The following is a 15,820-nucleotide window of genomic DNA, read 5'->3' on the forward strand; positions in this document are numbered from 1 at the left end:
AGCCCCCAAACTGGATCTCCAGTTGTGCCACGGCTGTGAAAGAAAGGTCCCCAAGAGCTCTAAGGTCTGTGGTATATCAATGATCCATACCTGAAGCAGAGCAATATTCTTTCTATGGAATCACTTTTTCTAAAAGAGGTTTTGACAATTATGCAAGGAAAAAAAGGAAAGAGGAGGCCATTGAGATTGAGGCAGTGGTAACGGGGGCAGTTAGAAATTACATTTAGAAAAAGCCCCCGGGTTTTATGGTTCCAAATAGTATTCCTGGCTGTGCTAATGTATGGCTAGTGAAGACCAGTGTTTAAAAACCTGTGTCCTTGGACTCCAGGACCAGCAGGCACCTGCCTGTTGCAGCAAACTGCCTCTACTCTGGGACATGTGCCTTTTCTGAGGGGAAAGGTACTGCTCCAATGACCCCAACCAGTCCCGCTTCCCCCATGGAAAATACATTTTACTTGTAAAAAGCCACAGCAACAGCAAACACTTTTATTCCTGTGAATATTCAGGGGGACCAGATTCCCCAGCATCAGCCCATCCGCAACGCTCCTAATCTGTGCAATGTGGAGGACACTTATGTCCTCTGTCAGTGATTGATGAGAGCAATCTCCTGGGTCACACACTTCCTCAGAGGTGGTGCTGGCACAGTTACAGCTGCCCCAACATGTCTCCTTCAGGATCACATAGAACTGGTGACAGGAGTTCTGCCTACTGTAGGAAGGACAGGAGGGAGGGGAACAGGTAACGCAATGCAGTGCCGGGAAAGCCACGCCAAATGCTTTCCCAGCCAAAAACCCCCTCAGTAGCTGAGGGCCCTGGCAGTTCCCAGCCTGGAATCTTGCTGTTCTATAAACTCATTTCCCTCTGAGGCAGATGGCCTTTCCTCCTCTGAGTGGTAAGACAGCAGGAAAGCTTCCTTTGTGGAAAGCATCCAGGGCAAAAGGCTCCATCTCCTATGGCTTCCGCACTTGTAATGGCTTGGATGCAGTTGAGCTTTGGGACTCCATAATGCCAACATGCACACACGCATGCAGGCAGCTGGGTATGAACTGGCAAGTGAGAAGCATTTGATAGTGAAACTCCCCAGATGCCTGCACCATGAAGAGTGGGACAGTCCTGACCAGCTCTTGCTGAGCTGCCCCAGCACAGCTCCCTGCTGCCTCCACTCTCTGCTCAAGCTGCACATGCTGCAGAGCTGTGCCAGCCCTGATGTGACCGCTGTGAGTGCAAGCTAAGCAGCCCTAAGAGCACATGGCTGCCAATATGGGTAATCCCACTTCCTCCTCCTGCCCCCTCCCCTGTGTCTGATCCAGAGTCACAAGCTGCAGGCTGCGTCAGTTCAACTTAGAGACCAGGTACAAAACTAATCCTGCCAAACCCTGAGCCCAAATTGCTACAGGCAGCCAGGAATCAGTCAGACACAACTGCATCTCAGGAACCTGCCTGATGGCCAGGGAGCAAGCAGTTCCCATGCTCTATGGGGCTTGGTCCTGGTCCAGCTGCGCCACAGCCTGTATGAGGTCCTGCACAACTAGGTCCACGTCAGCCCGGGTGGTGTCCCGTCCCACACTCAGCCGCAAGGCATTCTGTGCCACATCATAGGGGATCCCGCAGCTGAGCAGAATCAAGGAGGGCCTGAAACACAGGCATGGGGGAATTCAGGTTTAACTTGAAGGCAAAAGAAGCACATGTCATCACCAGAAAGCTTCATCAAGCCCTAAAAAGGGGCACATCTGTAGGCAAATCTGTCTCCTGCACAGCGCCCTGCTCTCTTTCCAAAGGTATCTGCTCCTACTGGGCTTGTTACCCTGTGGAGGATTTAGCTCTTCCCCTTCAAGGAAGGCCCTCTTGCATGCCTGCATGGGTTAGGAGTTCTGCCATTTCTAGAGGGAATTACTCTATACCAGGCCAGTCACCTGCTGTCCCCACAAGCCCACAAAACAGCCCACTGGAGGCCAATTTGGGCTTCAGCAGGTGAGCTAAGCACACAGAGACATAAGGCAGGCCCTTTTCTGGCACTACCAGCTGCTTAAGAGTCCTTCCAAGCTCAGCTGCACCACCAAAGCCAGGAGGGGCAAAGTCCTCCCAAGCAGCAGTCAAGTGTTCCATCTGTGCCTCCTGAAATAACCTCCTTCAGCCCCTCTGGAAAGCTCTGCACCCTCTTTGTTCCAGGTGACCATGCCCACAGCAAACCAAAGTGCCTTTCCCTGTCCCATTTCCCTTCCTCCCACGCACACTCCTCTAGGAAGACACCCTCAGCCTGGCCAAGCCAGCTGCTTACCTATCCCCTTTCTCAGAGTGGCAGGCAGCCCCAACGCTGGCGAGAAGCATCTTACAGCAGGACAGCACCCTTCGCCCTGTAGCACACACACACAAGCACAAGTCTCCCATCACCCAGACTCTCCCAGAGGGCCACTGCCTGCTTCACCTCTCTGCCAAAGCCCTGGCTGAGCACTCACTGGTCTCTAGCCACAGGGTGCTGTGCAGGGCAGGTGCTTGGCTCCATGGGCACCATCATGGGGCAGTGGTGGGGTAAGAGCTACCTTGAAGGCCTGGGCCCAGGATGGAGAAGTTAGAGGTGTTGCAAAGTCTCTTGGAGCCTGTAAAGTGGCTGTTGAGGTGGATCCTCTGCTTCCCAAAGGAGGCCTGGAGAAATCAGAGGGTTGTGAACCACTCGAGGTTTGTGAGCTCTGTCCTGATGTGGGTCAAGGCTCCACACTCTGCAGGCTGAGACCCCAGGAGGGGAAGAGACAAACAGGAACAAGGTCTGCCCACCTCCAGCTTGGCCTCCAGGTAATCCCGAACATCCCGCATATGAGCCTCATAGGTCTCCCAGTTCTTGCTCACCAACTCTGCAGCCTAAGGAGAGAAAACCCAGACAGGTTCCATCAGCAACCCCCCAACACCTCTATATGTGCACAGCCCCCTTGCATGTGAGTCCAGCCTGGGAACTGCCAGATTCTCTGCATCCCTCAGCAGCTTCTTGGTGCCTTGCACCATGTGAGCTCCATGACTGCCCACTGCCAGGGCTGCAAAGCCTGCAGCAAGTGCTCTGAAGCACCTCGTTTGGCACCAGAAAGCCCCATCTTCCCACACCCCAGGTTTGTCAGTTCTAGTGACCAGGGAGCGCAGGTGGCCGTCTCCATGCTGGCAGTGCCAGAGAGCACCCCCAGAGAACTGCTCACCCATGAACATCACTGACTCACCTTGCCGAGGCCAGCAATCATCGGGGTGTTCTCAGTGCTGGAAGCGAAGAGGGAGCAGGGAGTTATTTCTCCGGACAGAAACCCAACCTCAGGGCACACGTGTTTCATTGCTGATAGGGGGTCCTCGACCCTTCTCTGTGGTGGTTAGGAGGGCCCCACATCAGGATCCCACAGTTCCCATGCACAGACCCATTTCCCTGTGCTGGCCTGCCCACCCAAGGGCTGGCAAGTGACACAGCTGCCAGCTCAGCTCGGACTAAGTAGCTATGCATGGTTTGGCATGGCCTAGCTCCCAGGCCATCACCCAGCCACCTTACCCTGGCCGGAAACTCCTCTCCTGTCCCCCTCCGAAGAGCATGGGGTGCAGCGGGGTGGTGGTGCCAGGGCCGCGCACATACAGCGCGCCGATCCGCGGACCATAGAACTGTGGGGAGAAAGAGCCTCGGTCACAGTGGGGTTTTAAGCTGCGGGGGGCTGCCAAAGTCTCCTTGGCATCCAACAGAGATGTCTTAGAGAGCAAAGTGGCTGGGGCACGTGAACAGCGCCATACCTTGTGTCCCACGATGGTGAGGTAGTCCACCCCCAGCTCCTGCACATCCACGCGCCCCTTGCCAATCATCTGTGCTGCATCTGTGTGCACCAGGATCCTGGGCAGCCCCTCCACCACTCTCCGCTGATTGAGAGCATGGACACGCTGGCTCAGTTCCATGACAGGCTGGCAGGAGGAAAAAGGGGATGCATCCCAAGGACTGTCTGCGCCCCCTTATTGAGCACCTTCTCGTGAGGATTTCCCTACCCCATCCTACTTGCTGCTCACAGACTCACCATGATGACCCCAGTCTCGTTATTAGCCAACATGATGGAAACCAGGCAGGTGGTCGGCCGGATGGCAGCAAGGACATCATCCATCTCAGCCCGCCCACTTCTTTGGGATACAGGCACAAAAGTGGCTTCTGCAATCCAAGAAGCAAGCTCTGAGGTGTGCTGGGAAGACCGACAATGGCCAGGGCTGCCTGCACCCCACTAAGTGGTGGGGCAGGAGAACTGTACAGGCAGCTGGTGCACAGGCAGGGAGCATGGTGGTTCCCAGGATGCCAACAGGGTAATGCACTCAGCTTAAGGAAAGGGGGACACCATGTGGGAACTTGGTGCCCTTTGGGAGGAGAAAGAGGAACACCATGGAGCAAGCGTGTCCCTGTTCTCCACCAGCAGAGGAAAGCCCTAGTTGTGGGAGGTCAGATCTGCAGGCAGGTGCCCCCAGCCTGCCCCTCTGCCGCTCACCCGCCAAGCCCTCCTTCACCAGCTGCTCCAGTGGCAATCGGACCGAGTCATGCTCCACGCTCGATGTGACAACATGTGGTGTCCCCCAGCTGTCCCCTGGCGTGGCCTGGCTGTCGTGGAAATGCCTGCAGGCAGTGTGGATCACCATGTTGTTTGCCTGAAGGCAGGAAGGCAGAGAGGAAAAACGAACTCCTATAGGGAACACAGCGCCCTTTGAACCCACCCTCCTCATCACCACTTGCGAGGAGGTGGCAGGCAGGGGAAGCATGGGGGTTGCTCCCACCTCCGTGCCCCCCGAGGTGAAGACGATGTCCTCTGGCCGGCCTCCCACCATCCTCGCCACGCTCTCCCGGGCACTGCCAATATGCTCCTTCGCCTTCCTCCCTGCAGGACGAGACATGGCAGCTCTGCCATGAGCTCCCCTGGCCACGGGGCAGCAGACAACCAACAAGGCAGTTCCCCGGGTCCCCACCTGCGGGGTAGGAGCTGCTGGGGTTGCCCCAAGCCTGGCTCATGGCGTCCCGCACGGCTTGAACCACCTCGGGGGCCGGGGGGGTGGTGGCGTTGTAGTCCAGGTAGACCCTCCTGTGGAGTGGACAGGCAAGAGGTGAGGGGGTGCCAGGGGGCGGGCAGGAGGGTCGGGACGGGGCAGGCTCTCACCCCTCCGATTCCTCGCACCGAGCCTCCGCAGAGTCCATCCCGGCGCCCATCGCCTCCGCGACGGCACACACAGACGGGCGCACAGCTGCTCTGCCCGCCCACCGCCGCGGCATCACCAATCAGCTCCCTCCTTCCCGCTCCATGGCCACAGAGCTCACAAATCAGCTTCCCTCTTTCCTCCTTTCCCTGCATCCACGAAGCCCGCCCGCCAATCCACTCCCAGCTGCCTGAGAGTTGGGCCAATCAGCTCCCGTTGTTCTCGCGGCCCGCACTGCGCCCGCCCATTGGCAGGGGGACTCCAGGCGCGCGGGGCTCCTATTGGCTTCCGGCAAGCTCTGTCTCACACGCCAGGCCAACCGCGGACGCGCTTCCGGCGCGCACCCCCCCTCCCCTCTCCCCCCCCCGTTGCGGGAGGCGGGGGCGGATGTTCCGGGCGCGGGCGGGTGGGAGGTGTCGAGGCGCTGCCCCTCTTCAAGATGGCGGCGGCTCCCTCGGCCCCTTCCCCCTGCTCCTTCCTGCGCAGGCTCCGCAGACCCCCCTCCAAGATGGCGGTGAGCCCCGGGGAGGGGAGGGGAGGGGAGGGGAGGGGCTGGGCCGGGGGCAGGGCGCGCCAGGCTCCGCCGACCCCCGCCCAGGGCCCGTGGTCTGTAGGAGGTCTCAGGCGGGTCGCAAGTGCGGCGCCCGGGGCTCTTCCGGCACCGCGCCGTGATTCAGCGCTGCGGGAGGCCGCGGGGTGGGGAGCAGCTACGGCCCTGCCTCCCCCATGGTGGTCCCGGGCGCGCTCCCGCTTTCCTGAGCTGCCGGCTGAAAGGGGCCGAGGCGGCGGGCGGGCTTGCGACGGTCCCGGTGTCTTCGGCGGGCCTGGGCGTCGTGCCTCCCCGAGTCCCCTCGGCCGTGGCGGTGACGGCGGCAGGTGGCGGAGGGGGCCGAGGTGCGGCCGAAGAGCCGCGGGCTGTGGTGCCGCTCGCCCCGGCTCCCCTCACTGGTTACGCGGCCGGGAAAAGTGCCAGTCATGCTGCGGGGCAGGCCGGGCCTAGGCAGGGCCGCGGCGGGCGTCGATGAGTAATCCTCAGCCGCGGCCTCTGTGCTGCGGGCGGTGTCTCAGTCGGGGGCAGGGAGGGCACCGGGAGGGCGAGCCAGTGTTCAGCGGCCGCTCCCAGCGAGGGGACGCGGAGAAGCGAGCTCGCCTGTTGACTGCTTTAGGCAGCCTCGTACCGGCGCAGGGGAAGCCGCGGAGAGGTGCGGCCGGTGTCCAGACTTGCCCGTCCTTGCATGCCGGCGCTGAAGTCCGGTGCCCTAAGCCGTTTTGATTGACTGTAATTGACAATACGAAGTCCAAAACCCCATTAAAAACTAATTAACATAAACAAACACACTGTATTGGGCTTTAAGAACGCACGGAGGAGAGAGAGAGTCTCAACGTGCAGATGTTTAGATGGGCCGGGCTAACAGCAGCCGTCCAACAGCAACTGAGTATACCATAAACTCCCAGATCTTATTGGTCTGAGTGGTTTCTCATCTGTTTATTTATATTAATAGCAAGAAAAAAATAAAAAAGCTTCATTTGACATGCTCCTTTTTTTTCTTTCCCCCTCTCTTCTTCCAGATTGTGTCATAACTACAATATAAACGAGCAGTGATGGAATCACTGGATACCGAGGTGAGAGTACGGAAGACTCTGGGGACTGTTGAATATGTAGAGTCTTCAGGTTTCACCCAAGGCATACTGCCAACCAAGAAGGATGTGGTTCAGAACATGCTGTATTTACTGCAGCCCAAAAGAGCTGGCCAGGCCCAGCGGTCCAAAGAGGATGCAGCCCAGTTGCTTGCAGAGCACCTGCAGGAGCACTGGTTGGTTTGCAACCTGCACACCATAGCGACGCAAAGCATAAAGAAACTTATCCTCAAAATGTACGAGGAGTTTACCCGATTGTATCAGACCAGGAAGCAGAGACAGAACCAGGCTTTTACTGAGAAAGCAGACAAATTCAACGAGAGTTCAGAGAAGCTCTTTGATGTATTTTGCACAGACACGCAGACAAGGAATAAACTGGAGGAGTGCAGTGGGATAAAAATGACTAGCATCGAGTGGAAATTCCTTGAAGATCAAAGAAGTGAGAGAAAAATGTACTATGAAGATTTCACAGACAAGCAAGAATTGAAGTTGATGGACAGAAGACAAAAGATACAGTGTCTGGAGCACTTCAGAAAACTCGCCAGGGAGGAGAAGGAAGGGAACAAAGCGAAGGAAATGAAATACAAAAGTGAGGAGCAATCAGAGGAAGGCAGGAGTGTCAATGAATCCTACCTGGCTGAGGAGGAGAACGGTGGGCCCCCAGCTTTTTCACTGCGGGGCAGAAGGAAGCGCCTGTGCACCACAACTCCTGAAAGCACTGCTATGCCACTGGAGTGCCAGCATATAAGAATGAGCATCAGGAGGGTTAGGCCTGGTTTCTACGAGACTGTGGAGAAGGTCAAAAACTGCTAGTGCATGCCGCAGTCGGCAGGCAGAGCTGCTGGAGTATGAAGTAGCAATGCACACGTTAGGCAAGTTTGAAATCCCACCATCAATTGGAAGTGATTGTTGTAGATCCCCAAGCCAGAGCTCAGGAACATCCTGCTTCCAGGGAAAAGCGCTGGGATAACAGCAACAAGGACTAAAACACGTGAATTTGGAAGGATAAGTAGCCAGCAGCTTATGATGCAAAGGCTCAAACGTAGCAGATGATCTAAGGTTACGTAGCGTATAAGCCTCTTCTTCCAAGGTCCTGTCTACACCAGTGGGTTTTTGAAAGTCTCTCACCGTTTCTGGGCCAGTGGTGACCTAACAGTATGAAACAGGACTCGGATTTACTGCAGGGAAATAACTTGGACTTGTTGCTAACAGGAAGTGTGTGTGCTGAAAAGCCCTAACGTGTTCTGGTTTCAGTGGAAGTGAAAGGTGCTTGGCCCCTTTCAGCAGAATATGGTGTTGCTGCAAGGAAGGAAGGTGATTTTAAGCTCGTATCACCCAGTCCTGGAGAGGAACCCTGCAGTTTTGCAAAGGAGTTGCTCTCTTGCTTGAGGAGGAGAGGAGAAGAGAGATCAGGAGACATTTGAGTGCTTTGGCTGTAAAAGCATTGGTGATTCTGAATGTTTTATTCTAGATTCTATTTTACTGACGTTTCCTTGATCAGGATAAACCTTTTCATAATTGGATGAGTTATAACATGAAGTCCCTAATCTAGGATCTAAGGTGTGAATCCTAAATGAAGTGGTAATGCTTTATCTTGGGGGGGGGGGGGCAGTGGGGGGCTAAATATAGGGAGAAGGATGCAAATTGCTTTATTTAGTTTGAAGATGAATAGAATTTTATAAATTGTTATCCTGCCTCATAGGGTATAGGAAAGAAAAAGCCTTTCCCAGGTGTCGATAGCTGTGGTATTTACAGCTAAAGGCACCTGAGCCTGGGCTTGCTTTTCCACCCCTGAGGTCTGTGCAGGCCAGCAGGGGGGAAATAGTAGTTTTCCACCCGGAGTTTGTTTGAACAAAGTATAACCCTCTTGTCCACGTACACCCTGAGCAGTGACATGTCTGTGGTCTTGGATGCCCCTAGTACGAGGGTATCTGCTGTTTTTAGTTAGAGTTGCTGTACTGGTTTTTAAAGATGAGAGACTTGAACTTTCAGTGAAACCCAGTGCTGGAGATCTCTCTGGTGAGATTCCCAAGCCTCACCAGAGTACACTGGGATCTAAAAACCTCAAGTCTCTTATTTGCCCACAGAAGTTCTCTGGTAAGAAGAGTGCAAACTTGCCTGGTTTTCAGATTTACCTTTCAGTGTGAATGTTGGTTTCCCCACTCCAGTATCTCAGCTTTTCCCCGTTTCTTTTCCTTTCCGTCCCGCACATCATTTTACTGACATTAACCCGTGCTGTTTCATTCTTTGGCTTTTGCTCCCTTTAACAATAAATGCATGTACGAATAATTTTGACAGTTCCTTTACTTTTGATGAATCAGTTCTTGGACTGCTTTGAAGTCCTATGCCAAAGGAGGAATGAAACACAAATCAGTTGCTGGTCCAATTGGGACACAGCAGAGCGAGCAAGCACAAGAGGCGGCGGCAGCCCTGGCCTCGCTGCTCAGGCCAGCTGCGGTGTACCTCTGATCCACCCCTCCGCCCAAGGACGGATCTGTCCGGCTCTGAGCCATGCACCGGCTTCCCAGTGACCTTGCTCATTAGTCATTGCCGGGATCCTTATTCCGTATCTCTGAGAAGTTCTTCACGGTAAGTTGCTCCAAAATACGTAGTGAACTCAGTGTATTCCGCATCACCCGTAGTGTGTTGTTACAGGTTTAATAGCACGCACCCACGTTCTGCAGCACCCTTCAGCCTCTGCTGCTTGAGCGTTTGCAGCCCTCCCTCTGCTCCTCTCTGACGTGCTTCACTGACTTCCCCGTGCAACTTATGTCACGTTTGAACTATTTGCCTTCCAGCCCTGAGGTGCTGGACTTGAGCCTCTCACTGGGCTTTTACACCAGCAGCTCTGTTTCAGCAGGGAATATAGCCAAGCTCGGACCTCGCCGAAGTAGACGTTTTTTTAAGATAACTGCTGTAAACCCCCCTTTGTATTACAGATATAGCTGACAGTATAAATGCTTGTGTGTAAAGCAAATCCACCAGGGTTGACTCGAATATGGAACACAGCTGTGTAGTGTTTTATGATTTTTCAGGGATTCAGGGAATTTAAGGTTGTCGAATCTGACTTCCTGTTTGCCACAGGGAATTAATTACATTTCATGCAGAAGCCCCAAGCTCAGCCTGCTAGTTTCAGTTGAACTGATGTGTTACAGAAAGTTGAGCTGAAAACGTCAAAAGTCTGCAGTCTTCCTCAGTTATTAGTGATGTGTCACCTTTGCTGTTTTAAAGAAGTCCAGCCATCCTCTAGGCTGTGATTCTTTCCATGAGATCCTGTACAGGCTGAGCAGTGTTCATTGCATTTAAATTGTTTTTATTTTAAACTGGGTTTGACTGTGGATAGAGCCAAAGCCTGGCTCTGTTTCTGCTGCAACAGGGGAGGGAAATTTCTAAATGATGTATTCTGATTACTTCTTCTTTGGGACCATGGTGCCTTTTTAATCAGGACAGTAAATCTTGTCCCAGGATTCTGTACTTTTGTACGTTGACAGTTGTTGACTTTCCTTTTTTGGTGTGTCCCAAATAAATTAATATAACATACCTCTGGGCTTTTGTTTCTTCTTTCTAAAGGGGGAGAAAAGAGGAAACTGAAGCTAGAATAAGCCACCTCTACTCCAGCTCTCCCTCCCAGGCTCTTGCAGGCGCTGCAGCTGGACCCACTCTCAGCTGGACTGCATGGGGCAGCAGGAGGGGAGCTGCTAGGAATGGGAGTCTAGGATTTGAGGCCTACCTAGAGCCCTTTTGTACCAACAGTGCCTGGAGCCTGGAGCAGCCAAAGGTAAGGGCAGAGGGATGAAACCTCTCAGCGTGGTGGCAGCATTTCACCCAGTGTGCTTGAGGTGTGGAGAGATCGGTATCGGAGACAAGGGGAGCAAGGGGGTCTGCCTTCCTGGCATGATACCAGGGGAGGGTTCCCCACTTCTGCATGTTCTGTCTGGTTCATGGACCTGTTGTATGAGATAAGCACTGGGCAAGTGGTGTCCAAAGACCAAAAGTTTGCGCCGTGAGACCCTGACCTGGAAAGGGAATGGGAAAGAAAGACATGCTGGAAAGGGCCCGTTTGCTTCAACAGCTTTTCGCAGGAGGAGGGAATCAGTGTGCATTCCAGGGCTACGTATGTTTTTGCTGGGCACTGAGTTGCTGATTTAACTGGGTGTGGAGAAACCTTCAGCCTTCACAGATTCCAGCTCAGATTGAGCTGACCTAGCTTTAACCTTTTCCTCTGATTTCTGCAAGGGGAGCAACAGAAAAGCTGAAACCATGACCAGGCTCCTCTCTGCGCCAACCTTGGGCCCTCGCAGCTAGGCAGGGCTCATGCCAGCCCCAGGGAGGGCTTTACACCCCTCTGCAAGTAAAAGCTGACTTTTCATGACCCTTACAAGTACCTTCCAGCTGCCAAGGTGTGCTCTAAGCAAGGACATACAGAAATACCCAGCTGAATACACCAGGATATACATGCCTCTTAACGTGGCAGCTGCTGCTCTACCTCCTGTGCAGCATTTCAGAAAGGGGAAGGAACACAAAAATAACAACCCAAAATGCAAATCACTACTCTGCTGAGCAGTCTGGATGTGGAAAACAATCTGCTGTGATTCAGAGCACAGAAACAGTCAAAAGGCTGGAATTTAAGGCAAGTCTGAGCCCAGTGCTGTGGGCTCACGGGTCACAGCTGCATTGGGCAGAGACTGATCTCGAAGGAGCTGCCCTAACTGCAGGTGGGTGGAGCTTGGGAGGGGACAGCCATCAGCTGCCCTGCGGCAAGCACTAGGGTCTTGTCCTAGAGGCACCAGGCAGCTTATCAGGGTCATGGTGACGCATTTCGGCCCTGCAGGTGGAACACTGGGAAAAATGGTTTTCCTGGGCATGGGAACCTAGAAGGTCACCTGCCTGACCCCAATCCCATTTCTCCCAGTGCCTCTGTGGGAAGAGGCTGAAAGGAGCTCTAAGGTGGGTTTTTCCATGGGTGAACACATTAATTTATTAAGCGGATGTGTATTTCCTGCTCTCACAGTAGTTGTTGTCTTGTTATTCCCAAGTTTCTGAACAGCAGCTGCTTCCTTCTGGCACAGCTTTGGAGCCAGCAGATACCACAGTTGGGAATTGGGATAGGAGCTTTGGAGCTTTCTCTTTCCTGGACATGTGCTAACAGAGCAGCCGTCCCACAGACTTTTCTATGCCCAGTGCTCCCAAGGAGCCAGTTCACACCAGTTCCAAGGGTTTTACAATTGTGTATATGCAGTGAAATCACTTTATTGCCCAATTTCCGGGAGTGGGTGTTTAGGAGCTGCAAGCAGTGCCTGCCCATATAATCCCTGGCCTTGTTTGTGGCACTGGCAGGCTGGAAGCCAGCGATGCCACGCTTCAAGTGGGTTGTTTGCTTGTTCAGCATTCCTGATTGTACCTGATAGCACGTTTGGTGTCAGTGCTTTCCTATTGGTGGTTTGCAGGCAGCCAGGGCAAATATTCCCGTTTTCCCCTGCTGTCAGGGCATTGCTTCCCACGTGCTCCAGAGCTGAGTTTCTGGATGAGAGAAGCAGGTCCGGCGGAAAGTCCAGAACTTTTGGGGCAATGCCTGGCCAGCCACAGAGACAAGAGAGGCAGGAGCCCCTGCGCCAGCACCCCATGGACCCACTCTCCCTGGCCACCCAGGGGTGGTCATTGCAGTGTTGGCTGTCCTTCACGCTAACACCACTCTTAATGCCCTGAGCTGGGGGGTAGCCTAACCCCAAATCCCAGCGCTGGAGGTGGAGCGGTGCCATGGGGCAAGCCCAACCATGCCAACGGCGAGCTGGTGTCAAGAGGAACAATCTCGGGTTACATGGCCTCATACGGAAATGAGTGGGTCTGCGGGAGCCTGATAAGGTTTCCACTGTTGGTGGCCAGGGCATATTAAAGGGGAGTGTCGGGGCAGGCTGCTCATCCCCGGCAGCCTCCCTGCAGCATGGCAGGGCCGGGCGGTGAGGGGGATCTGCGGCGCCTGCTGAAGCTGCACCGCACCGAGATTGCCATGGCAGTGGATGACATCTTCCCACTGCTGCACGGCTTGGCTGACCACGATGTTGTCCCTGAGCACATCTTCAAGGTGAGGCTGCGGGGGGGGAGGATGGCCACGCCGTGGGGCTGGCTGATGACACCGATAGGCTGTGATGGCACCGGTAGGAGACGCTGAGCCAGACGGAGCGGGAGGGTTCCCACCGTGCCTTCCATGCACTGCTCACCTGGCTGCTGGGCCAAGATGCTGCTGCTGTCCGGGACTTCTGGGAAGTGCTCTTCAAGGACTACAACCTGGAGTGCTACACACGGCTCCGGCCCCTCCGTGGTGCCTTCCCCAGAGGTAGCAGGAGGGCATCCCTGGCTCCCCTCCCAGCTCTGCTGGTGGGCAGGGGTGACACCCAGGCCTGGCTGTACCTGTCCCCTTCACAGAGATGGAGCTGGGGCACCAGCACCGTGGCAGGCGTCTCTCCCCCAGCCCCATAGCACCGCACAGACACCAAGGCAAGAGGAGAGCCCCTGAGGAGCGGGATGGAGCCCGAGCCGTGCAGCCCTCCCCACGGCACACTGCCAGCCCTGGTATGGAGACGCACAGGGGGATGGAGATGTGATGGGGGGATCCCTGAGGTGCAGTGTTTCCTGATGCCCTGCAGGGCCCCTGGTGAAGCTGAGGACTGTGAAGAAGCCAGAGGGTGTGGATGCCTCTCGTGCCCCTTGTGGTGGTGGTGAGTGCCCTGATCCCGATGGAGCAGTGTCTGCCTGGGCACTGTTTGCCTGCAGTTGATGCCTGCTCCACTAAGCCAATCCCTGCTTGCAGCCCTCCAGGCAGCGGCCACCTCTGTGCAGAGAGCAGTGGCTGTGGCAAGCAGTGAGGTGCCTGTCACTCAAGGGGCCATCGAAGGCACCCTCATCAAACACACACTGGAACCAGGTAGGACCAGCTAACATCCCACCCAGTTTAGCCCCCCCAAAGCCAGAAGCTGCCCCGAGGAGGAGGGGTGGGAGTAAGGGCACTGCTGTTTGCTTCTCTTGCAGGCAGCTCCAAGGTGGGCAGCAAAGCTGGGGACGAGCTGTATGCTGCAGGCACCTGTGAGGAGCCGGGTGCCAGGAGCAGAAGCCGCAGCCTGAGGCCCCCTGCCCGGCCCAAGGCATCCCAAAGTGTACAGACCCCCCACCACCACCTGCTTTCCCCCCCAGCTTCTGCAGCTACCCGAGGCTGTGGCAGGGAGCTGTCCCTGCCTGGCAGCATGACCATGGCCTGGGGGTGTCCCCCCATGCCAGGCTGTCCCAGCAGCTCCCCCAAACCCCTTGCTTGTCTTTCCTGCAGAGTGGGGAGCCCCAAAGGCACCCCCAGGACCAGCTGCTGACACCCACTGTGCACAGCCAGGACCCTGTGCCACACCAGGTGAGCCCCTGTGCATCCCTGAGAGGCACCTGGTGAAACAGGGACCATTGGAGTGCCCCTTGCATGTCCCTTTGCTCGGTTGAGCACAGGCAACCTGGGGCTTAGCTGCCAGCCGTCACAAGGCTACAACTCCTGAGAAACAGGCAATTCCCACCCCGACTGGAGTTGGTGTGCTTGGTGCAGGGTGGGTGATGCAAAGGGAAAGGGTGATGGGGATAACAGGCTCTGGGGTCCCTCGCCAGCATGAGCCCCAGCAATACTGCAGCCTTCTTGGCTGGTGGTGACCCCCTGCCCGCTCCCCTGGGGCAGGAGAACGAGGACGAGTGTGCAGTGTGTGGTGATGGTGGCGAACTCATCTGCTGTGATGGCTGCCCCAGGGCCTTCCACCTCGCCTGCCTGGTACCCCCGCTGCCCCGTGTCCCAAGGTGAGCCCCAGGGTGCCATCAGGACCCCGGTGCCCCATGGCTGTCTCTCACCACCTGGCTCTGGCTGTGCAGTGGGACATGGCAGTGTGGCTCCTGTGTGGCAACTGCGGCTGAGTCAAGCGGGCTGCAGGAGGCAAATGCAGCCGTGGAGAGAACCCCAGTCACCCTGGGGGAGGAAGCACGTGGACCCCAGGGCAGCGGAGGTGATGGCGGTGTCTGCAGCCGCTGCCTCACCCAGATCCCTGCACCCCGACACTGCTCTGCACCCAACAGGGACCCCAGGTGAGTCTCCTGTCATCATCCCCCACATCCTAGCCTTAAATCCCCCCATGGCTGGGAAGGGGGAGGCTACGCTGATGGTCTCTGTCACCCCTCATGGTTGTAGGAGGCTGCTGCTATGCCCATCCTGCGTGACCACCCCAGACACAAGCAGGCTGGAGAGCACCACAGCGGCCAGCAACCACCCACTACAGGCAGCAAAGGTTGGTACCACCAGCAACCAGCCCCATGGAGGGAAACAGGCTGGGTGAGGCCGCAGTGGTGGGTACAAAGGGAATGATAAGGCTGAGGAATGTTATCTCAGGCTGGGTGAGAGACTGGCTGAGTGTTGCTGGAGGCAAGTTAGTGAACGGGAGAACTGCCTATCCTTGATTCGGAGAAGGCTGAGGTTCTCAATGACTTCTTTGTCTCAGTCTTCACTGGGAAGAGCTCTAGCCACGCTGCTCAAGTGCTGTGAGGTGGGCCAATGCCAACCTTATGAAGTTTACCCATGACAAGTGCTAGGTCCTACACCTGGGTCGGAGCAATCCCAGGCACAGCTACAGGTTGGGCAACGAAGAGATTCAGAGCAGCCCTAAAGAGAATGACTTGGGGGTGCTGGTCAATAGAAAACGAACATGAGCCAGCAGTGTGCGCTTCCAGCTCAGAAAGCCAACCGTATCCTGGGCTGCATCAAAAGGAGCATGACCAGCAGGTTGAGGGAGGTGATCCTGCCCCTTTATTCTGCTCTCGTGAGATCTCACTTGGAGTATTGTGTGCAGTTCTGGTGTCCTCAATATAAAAAGGGCATGGAACTGTTGGAAAGAGTCCAGAGGAGGGCTACGAGGATGATCAGGGGACTGGAGCACCTCCCATATGAAGATGGGCTGAGAAAGTTGGGGCTGTTCAGCCTGGAGAAGGC

The 15,820-nt window shown here is 55.6% G+C and overlaps 3 protein-coding genes across 4 annotated transcripts; 2 read left to right on the forward strand and 1 right to left on the reverse strand.

The window, feature by feature from the left end:
- Window positions 1-465: 465 nt before the first annotated feature.
- SCLY (selenocysteine lyase) lies at window positions 466-5,323 on the reverse strand. 2 transcript variants are annotated; one of them, XM_061354501.1, is made up of 12 exons: window positions 5,145-5,323; window positions 4,957-5,069; window positions 4,768-4,868; window positions 4,485-4,641; window positions 4,029-4,156; window positions 3,754-3,918; window positions 3,521-3,627; window positions 3,204-3,240; window positions 2,773-2,856; window positions 2,541-2,643; window positions 2,279-2,354; window positions 466-1,632 (listed from the first exon to the last, which is right to left on the reverse strand). In XM_061354501.1, exons 1-12 carry the CDS (start codon window positions 5,255-5,257, stop codon window positions 1,473-1,475), a joined length of 1,344 nt encoding a protein of 447 aa, XP_061210485.1. In that variant the 5' UTR covers window positions 5,258-5,323; the 3' UTR covers window positions 466-1,472. The 2 variants fall into 2 exon arrangements, with proteins under 2 accessions (XP_061210485.1, XP_061210486.1); XM_061354502.1 differs by lacking the exon at window positions 2,279-2,354 and having other exon boundaries at window positions 1,490-1,632; window positions 5,145-5,322.
- A 234-nt stretch (window positions 5,324-5,557) lies between these two features.
- On the forward strand, window positions 5,558-10,359 carry LOC133212759 (uncharacterized). The gene is made up of 2 exons (XM_061354504.1): window positions 5,558-5,695; window positions 6,751-10,359. The coding sequence occupies exon 2, from the start codon at window positions 6,784-6,786 to the stop codon at window positions 7,630-7,632; it is 849 nt and encodes a 282-aa protein (XP_061210488.1). The 5' UTR covers window positions 5,558-5,695; window positions 6,751-6,783; the 3' UTR covers window positions 7,633-10,359.
- A 1,458-nt stretch (window positions 10,360-11,817) lies between these two features.
- Window positions 11,818-15,269, forward strand: LOC133212776 (autoimmune regulator-like). Its single transcript, XM_061354564.1, has 10 exons — window positions 11,818-12,901; window positions 12,979-13,153; window positions 13,243-13,389; window positions 13,464-13,535; window positions 13,628-13,741; window positions 13,846-14,169; window positions 14,300-14,379; window positions 14,438-14,640; window positions 14,713-14,922; window positions 15,026-15,269. Exons 1-10 carry the CDS (start codon window positions 12,761-12,763, stop codon window positions 15,168-15,170), a joined length of 1,611 nt encoding a protein of 536 aa, XP_061210548.1. The 5' UTR covers window positions 11,818-12,760; the 3' UTR covers window positions 15,171-15,269.
- The last annotated feature ends 551 nt before the right edge of the window (window positions 15,270-15,820 follow it).

The sequence above is a fragment of the Neopsephotus bourkii genome, unplaced genomic scaffold (genome assembly GCF_033783945.1).
Source record: "Neopsephotus bourkii isolate Nb327-2 ecotype Australia unplaced genomic scaffold, CSIRO-AGI_Nbou_v1 NB_739, whole genome shotgun sequence".
Classification (NCBI taxonomy): Eukaryota; Metazoa; Chordata; class Aves; order Psittaciformes; family Psittacidae; genus Neopsephotus; species Neopsephotus bourkii.

Bases quoted from the DNA above. Each gene is read 5' to 3' on its own strand.
- SCLY (XM_061354501.1), bottom strand. From the start codon at position 5,257: ATGCCGCGGCGGTGGGCGGGCAGAGCAGCTGTGCGCCCGTCTGTGTGT. The intron at 3,919-4,028 runs GTGAGTCTGTGA...TCCTCCTGCCAG, and splicing joins ACGAGACTGGGGTCATCATG to CCTGTCATGGAACTGAGCCA. The intron at 2,857-3,203 runs GTGAGTCAGTGA...TTCTCTCCTTAG, and splicing joins TGATTGCTGGCCTCGGCAAG to GCTGCAGAGTTGGTGAGCAA.
- LOC133212759 (XM_061354504.1), top strand. From the start codon at position 6,784: ATGGAATCACTGGATACCGAGGTGAGAGTACGGAAGACTCTGGGGACT.
- LOC133212776 (XM_061354564.1), top strand. From the start codon at position 12,761: ATGGCAGGGCCGGGCGGTGAGGGGGATCTGCGGCGCCTGCTGAAGCTG. The intron at 14,380-14,437 runs GTTGGTGTGCTT...TGGGGATAACAG, and splicing joins CAATTCCCACCCCGACTGGA to GCTCTGGGGTCCCTCGCCAG. The intron at 14,923-15,025 runs GTGAGTCTCCTG...TCATGGTTGTAG, and splicing joins GCACCCAACAGGGACCCCAG to GAGGCTGCTGCTATGCCCAT.